Source organism: Apteryx rowi, unplaced genomic scaffold (genome assembly GCF_003343035.1).
Source record: "Apteryx rowi isolate R43461 unplaced genomic scaffold, aptRow1 scaffold_14, whole genome shotgun sequence".
NCBI classification, from domain to species: domain Eukaryota; kingdom Metazoa; phylum Chordata; class Aves; order Apterygiformes; family Apterygidae; genus Apteryx; species Apteryx rowi.
In genome coordinates, this window is record NW_020447641.1 from 4,787,526 (window position 1) to 4,803,775 (window position 16,250).

At 43.6% G+C, this 16,250-nt stretch overlaps 1 protein-coding gene across 1 annotated transcript in view; it reads left to right on the forward strand.

Annotated features, from left to right (window-relative positions):
- The window catches only part of COL24A1 (collagen type XXIV alpha 1 chain), a 180,933-nt gene that overhangs the window by 22,016 nt on the left and 142,667 nt on the right, over positions 1-16,250 (forward strand). Inside the window, exons 2-3 of the mRNA XM_026057594.1 lie at positions 5,471-5,535; positions 12,943-14,228. Of these exons, the coding sequence (XP_025913379.1) occupies positions 5,471-5,535; positions 12,943-14,228 (1,351 nt within the window). The remainder of the gene's footprint in view (positions 1-5,470; positions 5,536-12,942; positions 14,229-16,250) is intronic.

Here is a 16,250-nt window from a genome sequence, read left to right on the forward strand (position 1 = left end):
CCGCAGCATCCCCCGCTCCTCCCGCTTCCCCAAACGTTCCCCGGTCCCGAGGCCGGTGCTGGGCTCTCGCCGGCACCCCGGCCCGGGAAGGGTTAAGCGGACGCGAGCTTAAGGGCGAGGGGGAGCGCGGGCCGGCGTGGTCGGCGCCGGGAAACCTGAGCCGCGGGGGTCCCGGGGGGCCGCGGCCCGGCGCCCGCAGGTGACCCGGCTGCTCTCCGCGCTGCCGACGTGCACAGGCGCTCGCCAAAGCGCAGCAGGCAAGAGCAGCCTGCAAACTCGTGTTCGGAGCTGAGGTTACTCTTAGGAACAGAGATCACCAGATAAGGTGCCCTGAATGCCCTGGCTTCTGCCATTGACACGGGTGTCTATAATGTATAATCGGCCGCAGTGCAAACGCAGAGCTCATCTGTAGTCTGTTTAAAAGCATACTAAGCAAGCAAATCTTGACCTTTTTTCTAGTTGTAATGACACACTAAAGAGGTTACCAGTACGTGTGTCCTCTGTAAAGTGTTCATGTTATTCTGGCTATGGCTGGGGTAAGTTTGCTGGGAGCTCTGCATGGGGCACGGTGAGGGTTGTGCCGCCCAGGTGAGCCCCGGGTGTAATCTGGCTGCGCTTGAGTAGTGTTCAGCTGTTACGTGTCTATCTGAAGGTGGCCTTCCCAGGAGGTCTTTATCCATAATGGCTGTGCCTGTGGCACTTCTACAGGAATTAATCAAGTGTAAGTTAAAGGTCTTTATTCAGTTTTTGTAGAGGGGTGTTGCTGATAGAGAAACACAAATCCAGGGGTTGTGAAGTAGTACAGTAGCAAAGATGTAGTTTACCTCAGTTCAAAATCCATATTGCCTAGAGAGCTTCAAAATTTATATTATATCTATATAATTCTATATGGATAGAGCTGATGGTGCTTATGTGATTTACACTAATAGTCACAGATGAATTAGGCATTAAAAAAAGAAGATTTGTCCCTGGCATTTGGCTAGAGAGAAAGCGACCTGGTTGCTTGCCTATGTTAAGAAGCAGAAACCTTCACAGAAGGATCAGGTTTCCTTAGAATATGTTAAAACAGACAATTCCTTGCAACCTCGAACACTTTTTTTTTTTTTTTTTTAAGTCAATACCAGTAAGTCACATATGTTGCCCTGTTACCTGTATGGGGATGTTTCTGCAGGTTAGATGAAGCAGGAGAGGTGGGGGGGGGGGAACCCTAATGCTGAGTGACTTTCTTTTTCTTCCAAATCTCACTGAATTTATTGATAGAATATTTCATTTTAGGACACAAACAGCCTTCCATACCCTTGCCTTTTTAGCTGTAGGAGGTTTGCAGAGACATATACAAAACATAAAAACAAACTTTGAAAGACAAGTATATTCCACAGAAATCRCCATTCAAGCTGTATACTTTTGCCTTAACTTAGAACAGAGGAAAACGTGCAGTGTGCTTTATCTAGACAGGAGAACTAATGTAAGAACTTCAGGGGCATCCTTATAAAACAATAACAAGAAAAAAAGAAACTTTTTCCCCCCTTTTTTTTTCCCTACTTTTAGAAACACTAACCAAGTTAACTGTTCTTCTGGATATGCTAATGTGTCATCTTAAGCTAACTGCTGTTCATAGAGTGACTGGGACACCAGGCAGGAAGTTTCCTTTCTTCAAACCACAGGACTACTGTAGGACTTCCTAGGCCACCGCTCCTCAGAAGAGCAACCAGTCACCAGCTAGTGGTGTTTCTTCTTTTAAATCTGAGGTTGAGGAAACAAGACTGTGGAAGGAAGAGGATACTGTTACCCTGCAGCACTGTGCACTGACCAAAGCCGAGCTCTGTTCACTAGTGAATAGTCTTCAGATGGTAGGATTTTGCATCGTTGCTTGCTACAACTGGCTTTGAAGCTTATCCGTTTCCTCAGCCATCCGTCATCCCTAATAGAAAAAATAAGCGCACTGCTAGTCGCTGTCCATTCATAGGAGGAGGCATGTAGCCGCAGCATGTTAAAGATTATCAGAAAGATAAGTGCTATTTTTAGTGATAGAAAAGTTCAAGCACATCTGACAGTTCCTTCCTCCAAATAATTTTATGTAGCTGCCCTCAGCTTGTGCGTGCATGTGAAACTAGGAGAGAGGATGCAAGGGTAGGAGGGGATAACTAAGGGAGTCTGGGGGGAGGACGTAGCCAGGGGATACTGAAACACCTTCAGGCCCGCTGCATGTTGCTAAAAGTGGGGAAAATAGCCAGCATTTGAGTCAGACAGAGAGATTTCTGTCCCCCTGCCACATGCTCTTGCATTTTTCTCTTGTTGTGTCCCAACAGGGCCAGTCTCCCCAAAAGCTATGGGCTGAGTTGAGGCATGTGCTCCAGGGCTGGGTTTCTGTGCCATGCGTACCGCTCACTTCGTCCTCGCAGTTACGCGGAGGACGGGTCAAACCCCGCATGCTGTATGCAGCAGGCACTGCCGGTGGCTGAGCGGCACCACCTGTGTGAGAACGGAGAGCGTGAGCTGGCTGCTAGGTGGCTTTTGACGTAACACGTAGCGATCCTCACCAGGAAGGGAGGGTTTGGGTGAACAGATTCTCTCAAAAAGGCAATTTCATTTTTTGTCTTCCATCTCTGGCCATGGAGAGCTCCCATGTACAACTTTACTTAAAGCTGTACTTGGCTTCATTTACAAAAACTTTTACCTGTTGTGGAAAAAGGTAGAAGGAAAAATAACTTTTCCCACGCGTTAGGGGACCTCCTGCCCTAAGGTTGTCTCTGGTCTGTTTTTTCCCTTAGCTGATCATCATCTGTTCTTGACATTAGCTGGAGAGTGCTGCGTAAGGCAGACATTTGTCTTTACCTCTCAGTTAATGTTTCTGTATATCCAGTTCCATCTGTGCAATTTACAGCCCTGGCAGCATTTCAGAGTTCCTCGCTTCCCTGCAGCGTTTGCTGAGCAGCGGCGGAGGCAGATAGCTGGCATGTGCTCTTGTCCCTGGCTGACTGTGTGTGATGTTAAGAGGAGTCAACTTGGGTTTTGTGCTCTAGGGTTCTTCGAGCATCCTGGCTTTGCAGTTCAATTAATTAAAATGGATTCTCAATTAAAAATAACCTAAAACATTTTGTGCCCATGAAAGTCAAGGAAAAAAAAGTGGTCCTGAGTTTTTGGCTGATATGGTGCAATACGTGGACCTTGTTATCGCAGCTATCTCCTGCCTATATGTTCTGCCACCTCTGTCCCTGAGCTTCTTGTTAGATCAAATGATGATGTTGTGTGATACAGAAACTACTGACTTGTGAACTTGCACCAGAATTTGAATTCTGGCCTTCAGAATAGAAGGACCAAAGCGTTGGCCCAGTACCTGGCCTGCTTCTTGAGCAACAGTCAGTATTAGGTCTTTTGCAGAAGTGGCAGGATTGCTCCAGTAGACGTTTTGAGGCTGTGCATTTTGGGGAAACCATGAGGAAGAGAGTGCCAAGGGGCTGCAGGGGCAGAAGAACATGCCCTTACAAGGGGGCATTTGTAAGGCTGGCAGGCTTTTCTCTACTGGAGTTAGAACCAGAGCAACGTTGGGTACTTTTGAATATCTCATACATGATAGCATTTCATAGCAGGGTACACTTAGTCTAACTTCTGTAATTTTATAAAACTTTTTTTTTTTTGGTCCTCAGTCATTCGAAATCCTGTTCAAATAATAGTGCTTGGCTTAGCCTGAAAAATCAGTATGGTCATTTCTGATGTCCAGACTGCTGATCAGCAAGTGAGAAAAGGGCAGCAGAGAAGTCTACCACCCAGAGAGCGTGGGGTTTCCTTTGTTTTGTTTTGTTTTCTTTCGTTGTCTTTTGAGACAAAACACCTCTGAGGAGTGGTGATTTGTTGGGTCTGTAGACACCGGGAGGAGAAAGGAGCTCTACCACAGGTGCTCGGCCTCAGGGCGGGAGCAGAGATGGAGCCGGCCAGAGGGTCTCTGTCGGGGCAGGAGGGAACAGCCAAAGCCGGCGTACAAACTCTTGAAAAGAATATTAAGATCTTCATTAAATATTACCTTTTTAAAATCATAGTAAGATTTCTTGTCATTGTAGCATTAGTGATACCTGGTTTTTGCATACCTTGACTTTTGAGCTGAACGCAAGCTTGAAATGAACACAGTGGAAAAAGCTTGCCTGCCGCTGCTGTTTGAACTGTACATCCCTATACAAAGTTGTGGGGTTTTTCTTCCTGTGCTTGTTTTTGACATGCAAGCATAATTAATAGGCTAATAGAGCTGAACTGCACAAAGTTCTACAGGTGTTTAGTTGCATCTCTGTTGCTTCTAAATGCGTGTTTTGTTTTGTTTTGTTTATTTCCCCTCCCACCCCAGATACTCRAGTGCTCTCTGGCATGGCCCAGTAAACACTTTCAGTGAGTCTAGTGTTTAATATTATGAAAAATCAGTGAGGTTACGTGTGTTAATGAGCATGGTGCTCGGAGATAAATGGCTTATGGAGCTGGGTTGGTACCAACTTGAAATGGTTGAATAATTAGTATGACCTTGTAGAAGCATTTCTTCTTAACACTAAACAGATATAGGTTGCTATTATTGTTACTTACACCAGTTTCTGTGTCTGGGTGTTCCATGGTACAACATCAACAGAAAATGCATTTCTAAATTATTAAAGCTTTCAGTCACTGATAAGGGCATGTGATTAGCTGCTAATCTGGTTAATATGAAAATAGAGTTAAAAAATAGCAGACATTCTGTTTTTAACCATGGTAAAAACAAATTCTTTTCTTTTTCCCAACCTAGTGATTTAGCGTTATTGATGCATTCATTAAAAGCAGATTCCAAGCACGTAGTCTGTATGGACCTTATTTGATTTTTTTGTTAGTTGCAATCACTGACCTTGCAGTACCCTTCCACATTGGGCCTTTCTATCTGAGCGTGAACTTTTAAGTCAAATTGTTATGGGTTTTTTATACTTTTAAGATTGTGACCTGACAAGAAATTTTACCATACCAAAAAAGTGTCGCAAAATTTTAATTTGTGGTAAAATGATGTAGTATGGTGATAAGACTGATGATAGGTACCTTGRGGGGGGAAAAACTATCTAATGTCTCTATGGGCAATGACTTGTCATTTGTTTTATGGTTTCTTTAAAGCAATATTTCTTCTGTAAATAAATTTAATATATAGCAGTATTCCTATTTGAATATTGCTGCACCAAAATATATTTTAAAAGGGATATAGTTGCTTTATTAATAGCAGCCAGTGTAAAATACATGTATTAGATAGGAAGGCATACGTAATCCTTGATCTTTGTATAAAACGCCTTCTCAGCGTCAGTGGAAAGTTTTACAATGTGAGGGCGTGATGGCTTTGATCCAGAACTTGCTGAAGTCAATGGTGTCTTTCCATTGACTTTGGTCTTTGAATTGGGCATTCTAAATCTTGGGGTTCTGAAATTTCGGATATTTTCTCACATGTCCTTTTCTTTTTCTTTTTTCCTCCTTTTAGGAAAACCTTCCTCCTTTTTATTGCAATATGCACAGCTGTGGGTGTTGCACAACTACCTGAACGAGGTGAGAATGCTTTCTTAAACCAGACCTTTTGGATAATCTGTTTCTAGATGAGAAGAGTATATGGCTGTTGTTACTAGTAACCTTAGGTTCAGTTCCTTAATTGTAACTAATCAAAATTCAGATAAAGCACAATGAGAGCATAAGTTTAAATTAACCAGTTTGGAAAAGATGACCTTTTGAAAATTGCTAAGATTTTCTGTCCATGAAATTGCTTACATATTTAAGCAAACTCTTCATAAAAGAGAAGTCTTGTACAGTGAGAAGGCTTTGATTGTGTCTTCACTGCAAGTGGGTGTTCTTGGGGGTGGCAAGCTATGACTAAGTTACCTTTGCACTTCTTAGGGCTTTGCGAGCAAACTGCTGTGTATAATAAAGGCTTAGTCTAGGCTGGCATCATTAATGCAAAAAGTGGAAATTGTACATTCATTCGGTTTTGCATTCAGATGCGGATGTTAGTGAGGAAATAGGGTTGTGTCTTGATTTCTGTCTGCCAGCTATGACGACTCTGCCAGATGTGCTATTTACATTAGAGACAGCTGTGGAATATTACCATCACAAACTGAGGGAGGCTAACATGTAATTTAATTTTATCTGCCAGGACAGTGGCAGCATCAATTTTCTACCATGTCGCTTCACCATACAGGTGAAGCAAGAAATAGCTCATCCTTGGCTGGTAAGTGTGCTAACTGCAAATTCTCAAATGAATACAAACGGATGGATTGCATGGTTAAGACAGGACTCATTCCTGATCCCGTTTTGCCAGAGCCCTGTTGGGATTACTCAGCAGCCTATGATCGTTAGTCTCACCAGTGCTTTTCCCTTCTTATTCCTCGTGCTTGCCTAAGGAGTGTTTTGTGTGTGTGTGTGTGTGTGTGTGTGTGTGTGTGTGTGTGTGTGTCCCCGCCCCAATGTATTTTTTTTTTTTTTTCCCTTTACCCATGTAATTTGGCCTTCCATTAGTCATTTACTGTTTGCCTGGCAAGTCTGCTGATTTTCATGTTCACCTGGATGGGGGCATATACTTTTGTGATGGTGGGAATTTCCTGCTATTTCTAACAGCTGAGCCAAGTTCTGCATCAGAGGAGGAAAAAGCCTGTCGGCTTGCCTGACTAGGGCAGCACCCACGGATGTGCGCCGCCTGCCCTGCTGGGGCCTGGATAGGAGCAGGGACAGAAAGGCTAATGTAAGGAGGCGGTTTGCACTTTCCTAATGTAGTGGGAGGGAGACAGTTTTGCTCTTATGAAGCAATACATGCAATTTTCGTTCATGTCCACAGATTTTTTTTTCCTGTGGTAGGAGGTGTGGTAGGAGGCCTGCTGTGGTGAAATCTCTTCATAGACAGGTTTGGAAAGCGTGAGGGGATTTGCTTCAGGAACAGTAATTAGCATTAATAAGTAGTAATTGCTTAATCTCAAATATGCCTTATTACTGTGCTTGCAAGCGCAGAGGAAAAGCGGTACGAGATGGACAAAGCAGGACGCTGTCCCRGTATTTCACAGCTGCAGAAGCGAGTACAACTTGGAGCTTACTGGCCCCTCAACCGAGATGCTCAGCTCTTGTTACAACGCATGTGTCCAGCAGAAGAGCACATCTATGTGTAGAGCTTTGCAGAAAGAGGGTAAAGCCTCCAAAAACACAGGGCAAAAAACACGCTATCCTTCTGCTGCACTGTGTTTATGAATGCATAGCCTCCTCTTAACTCAGAAGCCCAGGCTAGTCTTGGCTTAAATAACAGACCCAAAATATTTAATTTGACTTTTTTTTTTTCCCTCCTATAGTCAGCTGATGAAGGAGGTTTATTACTTCTGTTACTGCTCTTACTCAACAGCAGTCCCAAATAGCCATATGAGAAGCCTTACTGAGTGGAAATGCACACCCATGCACTGATCCCGTGCGTTATTTAGGTTTTTTATAAGTGCTTGGTTGGGATTAAATGATGCACTGGGCCTTGAAACAACTTTCTGCCCCTGGGTGAATTTCATCCCTCATGCAGTTTTATTTGCTGAGTGTGTAAACAAGGGTGCAAAAAGTAATTCTGAGAACAGCAGACCAAGGAAGCCTCGTATCTTTAGGGATTTGTGTCTCCTTGTTCAATTCTTTGTGTCCAAGTCTGTCTCTGCGCTCTTGCATCAATTTTGGTATAAAATGGCTAAGGAACCTAAAAGTGGTAGGACTGTACCACATGCAGATAGCATGACTCATTTGCTTAGGAAACCCATCTAAAAACAGTGTGGTTTATCTGTAAAGCTTTCTGCTTTAGAGGATCCAAAAATGGTGGCTCATGAAAAAGTGATTAAACAAGTGCACCTGCCAAAATTCAGTCAAAAATCTCTTGTTAGAGAATCTTGTAAATGAACTGTAGATTTCAAAATCACTGAGGAAGGAAATACAAGTGAACAAAGCAGTTTTCTCAAAAATAAAAAGTCATTTAGAAAAAACTCTTAAAAAATAAATAAAAAGTCAAAACAACTCAAGTCTATCCTTCAGCCTGAGCACCTAACAGATCTGGCAGTAGCAATACTCCGTTCACATTGCTTGGAGTTTGTCCAGGTACAGGATACCGCCCACTAGGAATACGTTGACACTTAAGCTGTTTTTAAAGCTTTCTTGGCACTTGTATTTTGAAAAAAAGAGTATTCTGAGTATTCTGCCAAATATGCAGATGCTAGCTCTCATAATTAATATTCCTTCTCTCCTGACCTGAGGAGACAACTTGTGCATGTTTTAGCTGAGAAGCTATGCCTTATTCATTTTGGTAGGGTGCTATACATAGGCTTTCCCATGCTAGTTACTCTGCCTGGTGTCCAGGAGAGCATCGGTTGCAACCGCGTTTCCCTGTGTAACCAACCCCAGGTGCAGCCTGGCTTTGCAAACGGGCACCCTGCTGCCTATGTACTCTCAGTTAGAACAGAGCTGACTGATGAATGACCCTTGCCATTCCCTTACCCCTACCAGTACAGGGAAAGTGAGTAATATTTATAGTAGAATAGCCAAAATGGAGAGAGGACCCCAAATATCAAGCCTTCAGAGAAGTTGTGAGTGCAGGGGAATGTGAAAATGAACAAGGGAAGCGTAACAGAATAGCAATGCAGAATGATTAAATAACCATTTTACGATATCCTGACAGCGCTGCATAGTGATACGGTTTCATTCCCTAAAATGGCACATACGGTTTCTAGCCTGGTCTAGCAGTGTGCCCCTTCCCCTCAGTAAGACTGCGTCGCTTCCCAAGGGGAGCGCTGCATGTCTGTGTTTGCAGGGCTGCACAGGTGTTGGAAACAGTGCAGGGAGAGACTAAAGAAGTGTCTGCGACAGGGGTAAACATCAAGGATCTAGACTGCTTCTCTTTCAGCCCCAGTGAGTAAAAAGCCTAATGTTGAAGGGGGCTGATGCTACAGGTGCTACTGACTTGAGAGACTTTTAGTACCTGAGGTGTAAGATAACATCCCACCACACAGAGTCGAAACAAGTTGAAGGCCAGTGAGTACTGATACACTTACTGAAAAGCAGATTTCTTCCTCACCTTCCTTTTGGGGATTATGTTGGGGATCAACAAGGGGATCAGAAGATTTCACCAAAGCCCATCTTAGCTTTTCCCCTCCCCTCACGATGGAAGAACTGAGTTTTTGAGAGGCATCATGGAAGGCAGAAAGAAAGCACTTGACTCCAACAGCCACCCCCCAAATATATTCTTTCCATAAAATGAGCATTGCAATTTGGGGGACTAATGGGTTGAGTGAACAGTAAGTGAAGATGGATGTTGTGCAGACTTTGATAAACAAAGAAAACCAACTACCGATAGATAAAGCAAATAGTGGTTGTCATGCTGGGGGAAGAGTTAAGAGGGCTGCAAGCTCCCAAAACCCTGTGTACTGCCAAGAGCTTCTGAAAGCTTTAAAAATATACATATATTTGACCAGAAATGAAATGACTGGCCAAAAAAGTTTGGAACAGCCTCTTGGCTTGAAGGTGGGTTAATGGGCAACAAGTCAGCAAGGAATAATTAGCTGATGCTTAGTCTTCTGCTGCTGTTTTTCACACAACATTTTGTTGTGTTTAGCCTTCTTGAGACCTGTCATTGCTCATAGTCATCCATTTGCAGGATGTGGAGAATCTGTTTTGTTTCTCATCATGTTTTCAAATGCTTTTCCTTTTTTCCATAACTTCTAGACAACGTACCCTTTTCAAACCACAACTGCCTAAACTTTGGCAATTTTGCTTATAGCTTGAGATTTAGGAACAATGCTCCAAAATATCATTTTAAAATGAACCGTTTTAAGCCAGTCTGAGAGGCTTTTTGTTTTATACTTTGGAAAGATCGTGTGTGCGCTGTAACTTTTAAATACAAATACCTGTCAAATATCTAGGCTTCCAGTGTGCCATTTCAGTACAGGCTTAAGTTTGATTATCAGCTTTCATGGTACCGTTTTATTTATTTTTATTTTCCTCTGTGCAGCCGGCTGGCTCGGTCAGCTGGTGCACAGAAGTGCTGGAGCTGCCTCTTGAGCCCCTGGGGTGTCCGACCTCCACGTCCCCCCGAGCGCAGGGGCTCATTTCTTCTTAGCTCGCACAAGGGTAACATACGTACAGCTTTCCCCTCCATAACCGCATATGGACCAGGCGGGACGCAGACCCTGGCAAAGTGTGCCTGGTCATTAGCGGATGCATTAGACTTCGATGCTGTGCTGTAACCTAACCTCTGTTATCAATTTGACAGATTAAAATGCAGCCTTCGTAAAATAATTGCTCTGAGGCAGAACATCTTGAGAAATTGGCGTATGAATGCCTTTGTGCAAAAATGTGCTTTCCCCATGCCTCTCTCTGCACTGGCTACCCGCCAGGATAATCCTGGCGTGTCTGCAAATCTCTAACATGACTAGAAACACTACAAGGTGTGTAATTAATTTTCAAGATGTGCAGTGCATTCAGGTTGATGCTTTTGGTTCCAATCTATAAACCGCTCTCAAGGAAATCTCAGGCTCTTTTCATAATTTACTGTAGAAGCTAAGCCAACATCTGTCTATTCTTACAGTTTGCTATGAATACATTCAATAAACAGAGAAAGGGAGGACTGGGAAAGGAAACCTTTTTTCCACTAAAATAGTGAACATCCATTTGTTTCAGATACTCTCTTCATTTAATTTGGCAGAGAATCTACTAACTTCTTGGTCTCTCCCAGCTCTAGTTATATCATTTAATAGCTTTATTTACTTAAATATGCACAAACTGCATAGGAAAGAGTGCCCTTAACTAAATGCTATGAAAAGTGCTAGTCTTCTCCCAGTCAGGGTTATTACATCAGTGCAACTGTTAAATATACTACTAGTCACTTTTAATATATGCAGTTCACTGAAGCTCAAACCCAGCTAGTTATTCTAGTTAGAAGGAGGGAGGGGGGAAGATATCATATTATGCTTCTGTGTAATACTCCTTATTTACAAAAACTGTACAATATCCAGTTTGCCTTCCATAGAAAACCAGAGAATGAAATAGAATTGCAGAAGAGTTTAGGTTAGAGGGGACCTCTGGAGCTTGTCTGGTCCTACCTCCGTGAAGTTCATGAGGTGTCTGCTGGCCCACTGGATTGTGTGCAACTCAACATCTTTTTCGAGCAAGATTCAGATCAAAAGCTCTCAGTCTTTTCTCAGGATCAGATGACCAATACTTGTCTCTTATTTCCTTGCTTAATTTTTTTTCCCCCCTCAGTTTCTGCAGTGTTTCTGTGGCATCTTTCACAAACACCTAGACAAGCAGTTTTACCAATCAAAGCCTTTAGGGCTGTTTTATTATGTCGGCCTACAGGAAAGCCTCTGGGGAAGCATGGCTCAGCTCCTACCCGAGCCTTGGTTGGGCTTCTGTGTTTCAGCCGCATCCTAAGGGATCCGATGGTGTCTTTATGCCCTTCCAGAATGCAGAAGGTGTTTGTGCCCCTGACTCCAACACGGCTGAATCTGATTCAGGCAATGCCAATGGATTCAGTCCTCCTTGACCACCAATTCCTCCTTTGGGAGGAGAGTGATCTGATTTCCCGCCGCAGCTCAGGTGGGAGGGAGTTGCTCTGAATCGCCTCAGAAAGCTGGCGTGCCCTGAGCGCAGTGCGGGACAGCACTACTGGATGTACACTGGTTTTAGCACATACTGCAAGGCTTTCGTGCAAAAGTTGCCCATATTTGGTTCCATGTTGTCACTTTTAAACAGTTGAAGCAATTTCAATTTATTGGGAGGGTAGATAATTGTGAGTCTACCAGTCAGGTGAAGGTATTTAGCCAGGTAAAAGATGGAGATACAGAACGGGCCCAGCCTGAGGAAAGGGCTAAAGGGCTGAGCGAGCAAAGCAGCGAAAAGCCACTGCCCACCCACGCTGTAGGAGGTCTTCTCCTCAGGCTCTTGGGTGCCAAAGCCGAGGGACACGCGCTGATGGGGCAGCTGGTCTCTCTCCCCTGGGTGGTGGCTGCGCGCGCTCCTGGTCCACAGCCTGGTCGAGGCGGCGGCAGTGCTGCCATCTCCCCTCTCGCCCCGCTGCCGCGTTTGCCTCGTCCGCGGCCCGCGTGGAGCGGGAGGAGGAGGTTCGCTCTGCCGGGGCCTCTCTTCCTCCCCTTGTTTTCCTTCTGTCTGGCTGTCTTTTGGCACAGATGCGCACAACCAAGGGTGATCCTGCTGGAAAAACATTCCCCTCCGAGAGCAGCGCTGCAGCGGCAGGCGCCTCGCCAAGGGGAGGGCAGCGGTTCTCGCCCCTGCAGCGCCTGGGCCGCGAGGGGCGCGACGCTGGCTCCTGCTCCGAGCCCCGGCTGCCGGGCGCTGCGGCACTGAGGTGTTACTCCCTTAGTAAATAGGGTGTGGGGGGTGTTTTGTTTGTTTGCTTTTAAGGCTCYGGTATTTTTGTTAATACTGTTCAGACCAAGAGGAACAGCATGGCTTTATTGCTTTTGCTGAAGCAAAAGTTAACTAAAATGAAAAATTTTTCATCTGTTCAAAGGGCAGGAAGGATTAGCCAAATAAATAACCAGAGAAGTGAGAAAGTGTGTTTACTGACTGTTGTTAAAAGGTTGAGAACAGCAACTGGGGATATTTCCATCTCATGTATGAACTAACCCACAGCGGCCGCTATGTGGGCCTTTTTCTTTCTTTCTTTCTTTTTTTTTTTTAAAACATGGAAATTATCTTACTCCTCAGGAAAGCTGACTCTAATAACTTTTGTGTTTGATTTATGTGAAAGATTGGTGTGCCTTGCTGTAGGGATTTGGCAGCTTCACTGTATGCAGGATATACCTTCTGAGAAGTATGGATTTGTTAAGGTGCTGTGTGTATATATGGTCATATGGATCTTAACTTGGGAATAACTTTTATTTCAGTTGAGATGAACTTTAAAAATGAAATCAAACAACATGCCTTTATTTCTTTTTACAGCACTAGACGTCCTTCACCAGCTAGGCCTTGCAAAAGACCTTCGACAGCCCTCGGAGACAGCAGTGCCCTCGACGTCTCCTCCGCTACCTAAGGGGGTTCGTCTAGCTGTGCCAGGAGTTGTGCTAACGAGCGAGGCACACGTCGAGTCCCCCGTCGCGCAAGTCATACCATCACATCTGGGGCAGCAGTTCACCATATTGGTTGGGTTGTACTCTTACAGCGTAAATAATGCTTTTCTTTTCAGTATTAGATACAAAAATAGACTGCAGTTTGGTGTCCAGTTGCTACCAAGAAAAGTAGCGGTGTACACTGGAGGGAAGCAGCCCGTATATTTTGATTATAGTGTTCATAATGAACAGTGGCATTCGTTTGCCATTGACATTAGGGACAAGACTGTCTCAATATTTGCTGAGTGCGGAAAGAAATACTATAGTAGGGAAGCACTTTCAGAAGTGCAGGCGTTTGACCTGGATGGTTTGTTTACCCTGGGAAGGATGAACTCTCACTCAGTCAGCTTTGAAGGAGTTATATGTCAGCTAGATATTATTCCCTCTGCAGCAGCCTCTGCAAACTATTGTAAATACGTGAAACAGCAGTGTCGCCAGGCAGAAACCTATCGATCTCTGCCAGGAGCTCCACGTGTGTCGGATGAGCTGGATATGTTTTTGAGGAAAAAATTTGATGAGAAAAATCCACCTGAAGGTAAAAGGAAAGAAGCATCAAACACTCCTGTTACGACCGTTGCTCAGATTCACTCCCTAGCAGAATACTTGGAGTCAAGAAATGTGTCTGCATCGGAGTTTGGGGAGGCCAAACYTCTGTTGCTGGAAACTTGGCCTGAAACAGAGCTCCAGGAGAGTGTCAGTCTGCCTGTCCTGCAGCAGGAGCTGAGCGAAGACAGAAACATCCCTAAAAAGAGTACAGTGTCATATCCAAATACTTCAGATAATAGCATGGCAGATGCAGGCAGAAGAAGTGAGCCTTCTCTGATCTCCCTTGTAAAACAGAGCAAAAGCACAGAAAAGGGCCAAGGAAAGCAGCATTTAGATGAACCAACTGAAAAGCAGCAAATCGTAAACACAACCCGGTACAGCGCTACTGCTGACCTGTCGCTGGGTAATCGTCTCGGTCCATGGGAGGAAGGTGCCTTTGATGCTGATGAGACTTATCACACAGAAAGCAGTTATGAAATTGATATTACTAATTATGCTTATGACTATGAAGATCTTGACAAAATGTTTGAAATGGGAAATATCAGAGGTCCAAAGGGGGAAACTGGACCTCCTGTAAGTTATCTTTACTCCCTTTTTACTTTAATGCAGCACCGTACATTTAACAGAGGCTTTGAAATAAACCTTGCAAAGCATGCCAGAGCTGTGACTGCATCTTCTCCTGACTGTACTGTACAAATCTTTGTCTGCCTGAAGTATGTCTCTTTCCAGCATGTRATTTTGGCATAAGTGTTGTGTATTTTTGTTATTTACTGGCAGAGTTCAAAGGCATTCAGTTCCGGTGAAGTGGTAGGCAATCCAGACTTTTTTTTTAATTTGACATGCAGCCAGATGTTTGTAACTGCTAATTATGGAGACTGCTCATTTAATGAAACCACAGGATAAATTTATACAGTACCAAAAGCAGAGACTGATCCGTGCAAAGCATGAATGGACTGTTGGGAAGAATGATGTACTTTTCTCAGTTGAGCAATGCTCTTAAAATTTATAATTGTAGAAGAGACCAAGTGCAGACTCTAGACCAGGAAAACCATTCTTAACCCAAGTTCGCAGGGTTATGGAAACCTGCATGTAAAATGATAAATGTAGAACATTCTTATATTAGTTAGTGTTGTCTCTTCAGTTACTGGGGTAAGAGATCTCTGAAAAAATTGCAAATGCACAGTAGCGCTTTTAATAAAAGCCGATTTGTCCTTTCTCTGTGTGCACAAGGGTCAGAAACTTTCTAATACATAAAAAATGAAGTATATATGAAGTTACGGGCAAGAGAGAACAGCAGTTCCTGCTTAGCCTGAGAAATATGATAGTTAATGCTTGTTTGAGCTTTTGGTTAAAATTTGTAAACCATAGCATGGAGTAGATAATTCCACTTGCTCTTCTCTCTCTCTTTCTTTTTTTTTTTTTTTGGTGTGTTTGTGTGGTTATTACTGGAAAGTAATTTGATATGTGTAAAGTAGCTCCTAATACGTGTTTGAATGTGTGCATAAATTTATCTCATATTTGGCCAACATTGAAATATTTTTTTTCTTAAGGCTAGTCATCAGCAACTGAAAACCTATTTAAAAGTCCAGTTTCTACTTTAAAGAAGATCCAGATGCTAAGGAGTTGAAAATGTGTTAAAAAATAATTCAAGTTAATCCAGGAGAGCTTTTGCTTAATCTTTTCTGAATGTGATACCAATCTTCCCCCCCTCCTTTTTTTTTCTTCTTGTCCCCTATGATAGTATGTATATGGATGTATCACTTAGTACTTAACTGTCATCAAGATGTTGCTAATTTTCATTTTTAAGGCTTAGGACATTGAATAATTACTAACGGGAAGTTTTGATTTGTAGCAGATAGTATAAAAATTGTACCTCTTGATTTCAGTCCGTTACAGCCAAGAAAACTAAATCCGTTCTCTTTCACAGGGCACAGAAGTGGCTGCTGACAGTGCTGTTATTATTCTTTATTGTTTACATTTCAAAGAAACCCTAAGCAAAGATCTGATTGTGCTAGACACGGGCACTATATGTACAGTGTCAAAGGTGACGGCTGATCTGGAGAGTTCAAAACACACAGGAACTTAGAGGGAAGAAAGGCAAAGAAAATGGTAATGTCCCCATCTTGCAGGCTGGGGACGCAGAAGAAGTTCGTCTCCTTGAGGAAGGCGACTGCAGCAGCCCTTGCATAGGCATGGTCCTGTGGGAGTGAACGTGTTGCATTTGTGCTGTTTTTCTGGGTCAGGATTTAATAACTTGCCCAAGGTCATAGAGGAGGTCAACAGCAGAGCCGGGAGGCTAATCTAGACCTTCCTGGGCACTAGCTCAGCTGAAAGGGCTGGTTGCATCCCCTGGGCCCCAGCAAAGCTAACACTTTGCATTGCCAAAGAGAGAAAAGGTCTCTATTTGGCCTTTTCCACACTAGACTTTTGTAAAGAATTTTGTCCAGTGGAATTTGTCCAGCACAGTGTGTGCTGCTGTCATTGGCCTGAGGCATGAAGAGAGTGCTCTTGCTTTGCTTTTGTAGTCTTGTACCCTCATGGAGCGAGGGCTGATAATGCAGGTTTCATCTGCATGTAGTAACACTTTAATACATG